Source organism: Sinocyclocheilus rhinocerous, unplaced genomic scaffold, assembly GCF_001515625.1.
Source record: "Sinocyclocheilus rhinocerous isolate Xijiao unplaced genomic scaffold, SAMN03320098_v1.1 scaffold1956, whole genome shotgun sequence".
Classification (NCBI taxonomy): Eukaryota; Metazoa; Chordata; class Actinopteri; order Cypriniformes; family Cyprinidae; genus Sinocyclocheilus; species Sinocyclocheilus rhinocerous.
The window spans coordinates 434,108-437,056 of record NW_015638932.1 but is presented as its reverse complement, the minus strand read 5'-3'; the positions used below and the strand labels follow the sequence as shown (position 1 = coordinate 437,056).

The 2,949-nt window shown below is 34.1% G+C and overlaps 1 protein-coding gene across 1 annotated transcript in view; it reads left to right on the top strand.

The window, feature by feature from the left end:
- The window catches only part of LOC107750051 (NEDD4 family-interacting protein 2-like), a 13,939-nt gene extending 13,088 nt beyond the window's left edge, over window positions 1-851 (top strand). The window contains exon 6 of the mRNA XM_016565308.1: window positions 724-851. Within this exon, the coding sequence (XP_016420794.1) occupies window positions 724-827 (104 nt within the window). The 3' untranslated portion in view covers window positions 828-851. The remainder of the gene's footprint in view (window positions 1-723) is intronic.
- Window positions 852-2,949: the final 2,098 nt, after the last annotated feature.

Sequence of the window (2,949 nt, the reverse complement as noted above, 5' to 3'; positions counted from 1 at the left end):
GAGGACCTTGATAGAAATGTAGTGGAGTGAAATATACAATATTTGTCTTTCAAATGTAGTGAAGTTAAAGTCATAAGTTTCCAGAAAAAATAATACTCAAGTGAAGTACAGATACTCAAAAAGTGTACTTAAGTACAATACTCAAGTAAATGTACTTAGTTACTGTCCGCCTCTGCTTACGGGTTTAGAACGACATGAGGGTGAGTAATTAATGACAGAATTTTCATTTTTGGGTGAACTCTTTAAAATAGTTGTGAGAAGTTTTGAGTCATTCATCTGCAGTACTCTAGCACCATCTGTTGGTTGACTACATGATGACATGACTTTATATTCAAAATGGAACTCAAAATACATGCTTTATTAATGTTTTTCATCAATAAATGCATTGACTTAAATGCATTATATTAATTAGAGTAGATAATATTAACAAACAATAATCTTTGCATTAGTGTACTTGCTGCTGTGATAAGGCTGTTGTGTATTTGTGAATCTTGTAATTGTTTGTAATTGAATAATATGCCTGCTGTACCCTTTCTACTGCTATATTTGATATTCTCTTTAGGAATTAGGAATTATTGATGTTTGCTAACACCAGCTAGGCGTACTATTACTTTTCTAAGCGATTAGACTTTTTAGTGTGGTGACTGTGAGTGGGAAGCGCCCCTCACATTTTCTTTGGAGCATCTAGTTATTGACCTGTGACCTGTCTGTCATACACTCCAGGACTCCTGCTGTTCTTCAGAGGGTTTGTGAACTACCTGAAAGTGCGTAACATGTCCGAAAGCATGGTGTCTTCACTCCGAACCCGCTTCTTCCTCCTGTACTAGAGGTGAGGATGTCATCACACACACTGTATACACATACATATATACAAATAATAAATATGTATAAATAATGTGTGTGTGTGTCAAGAATAGAGGTGTAATTATTTACTCATGTCCCATAAGATAATAAGAAATATGAAGATCATTATACTCTATTATTAAAGGCAAATAGCAAAAATAACAACTTTTTCCATATATCTCATAATCTCAATATGTGTGTTTGCTCTCAATTACTTAAAAAAGGGTAATTTATATTTATTTATTTTAGCCTGTTTTTGTGAAAAATGCTTTTACTGAGGCTGAATAATGGATTAGCATATTTGCTTGGCTTGATTTTGTTTGATGACATTGTAATTGATTTTCTGAGATTTTATTATATTCATTATAATCGATTATTAAAAGTGCATTGCAATTTTTGCAAACTATGTAGTAAAAAAAAATTAAAATTCCCATCTTCCATTGTTCTGTCAACACAGAAGGCTTGAGTTTATCTTTCTGCTGTTACAGTAGTATCTGAGTTTTTTTTTCTCTCTCTCTGAGGGGTTAGTAGCTAACATGTGCTTTAAACTAGCACAAGCTCTCTGCCATAGCGCCACTACACATTCCTGAAGAGTTTACAGGGTTAATGCATGGGTAAGTAGACCCTGAATGAGTTTTCTCACACATCTACCCTCAAACAAAGCTGTTTTTTACATCGTTGCTCAAAGATGAAGGTAGAGCCGCAGGAGGTCCCGGTGTACCACAGTCACCAGCAAAGGAGAAAACAACAGATGCCACAGCTGATAGTTCACAGCAACACTTTTTAAGTGCCGACTGCATTTAAGGAGTCGTCTCATCTCAGTGTTTCACAAGCACACCAAATAACACATGCAGAAAAATGTAGCTGCTAATACAGCGATGCCTTCACAAGGGAGAATCAGCAGACATGTGTTCTCCATCTTCCTCTTTCATATGACCCTGTCTTCATGGAGTGGGAAGAGCAGGGAAACAAAGGCTGATTTGTTCTGTAGCTCTAAACAAGGATGAACGTCTTTTTTTTTTTTTTGATGTAGGGGTGTGCGATATATATCGTCTGCGATAATATCGTAATTGTTGTTTTAACGATTTGCTATTTGACATTATCGAGTATTTTGCAATAACCATTCAAAACACCCCTACAAGAGCGCACGTATACATTACGTGAAGTCTAGACTAGTGCGCGTGTGCATTTAGAGTGCGTTCTTTCACTGCATGATTCAGTCTATTAAAATGCATTTAGAATGATCACAAATTCAAGACATGATGGCAGAACGTGTATATTTATACCATTTCATATAGTTAATAATCAATTTCACACGAAGAGTGCCGTTTTTCTCCAAATATTACCATGTGATATTGTTTTTTTAATGTCTTATTATTCTAATTCACTGATTAAATGTAAGAATTTCACTCAAAAGATTATGGACACTTTTAGAAAAAATAGCTTTATAAAGGTAAAAATGCCCGTAAAATGTAAAATTAAGTTTAAACTTATTGGAAAAAAATATCAAGATATTATTTTTTGTCAATATCGCACACCCCTAAGTGAGCCTAATTACTGTGGCTGTCATGTTATTTGTTGAATGTTGCTTTGAGAAGGAACACTTCCTCTTTGGTCAGGCATTACCTAATATGCATAATAACCAAGCAGGAAAATAGAATGCAAAACATGTGCATTTAAATCACTCTGGGAAATGACATTTGGCTAGGACTAGATTATGTTACTAAAACGTTATCTTTTGATATTTGAGATAACATATGTTATCACAGTGTGTATGTATATGTGTGCAAGCCTCTCTCTTTCATATAGCCTGTTTTTGTGAAAAGTGCCTTTAGAGAGGCTGATCTATTCATTAACATATTTGCTTGCCTTGATTTTGTTTGACACAAAAATGGATTATGTGTTTGGTAAGTGCCAGGCAAATGCAAAAAGTAACAGAAAGATTTAGCTTAAATTAAACTAGTAGTGCAATGTATTGTTGAACCTATATTTCTCATAAATTAGACAAAAATATATTTTTTTCATTTTTAAAAAATAACTTTGACAGCAGGATTGAATGTTTGAGCTTGATATATGCAGTCAAACCTTCAATTTGTGTAAAATTTG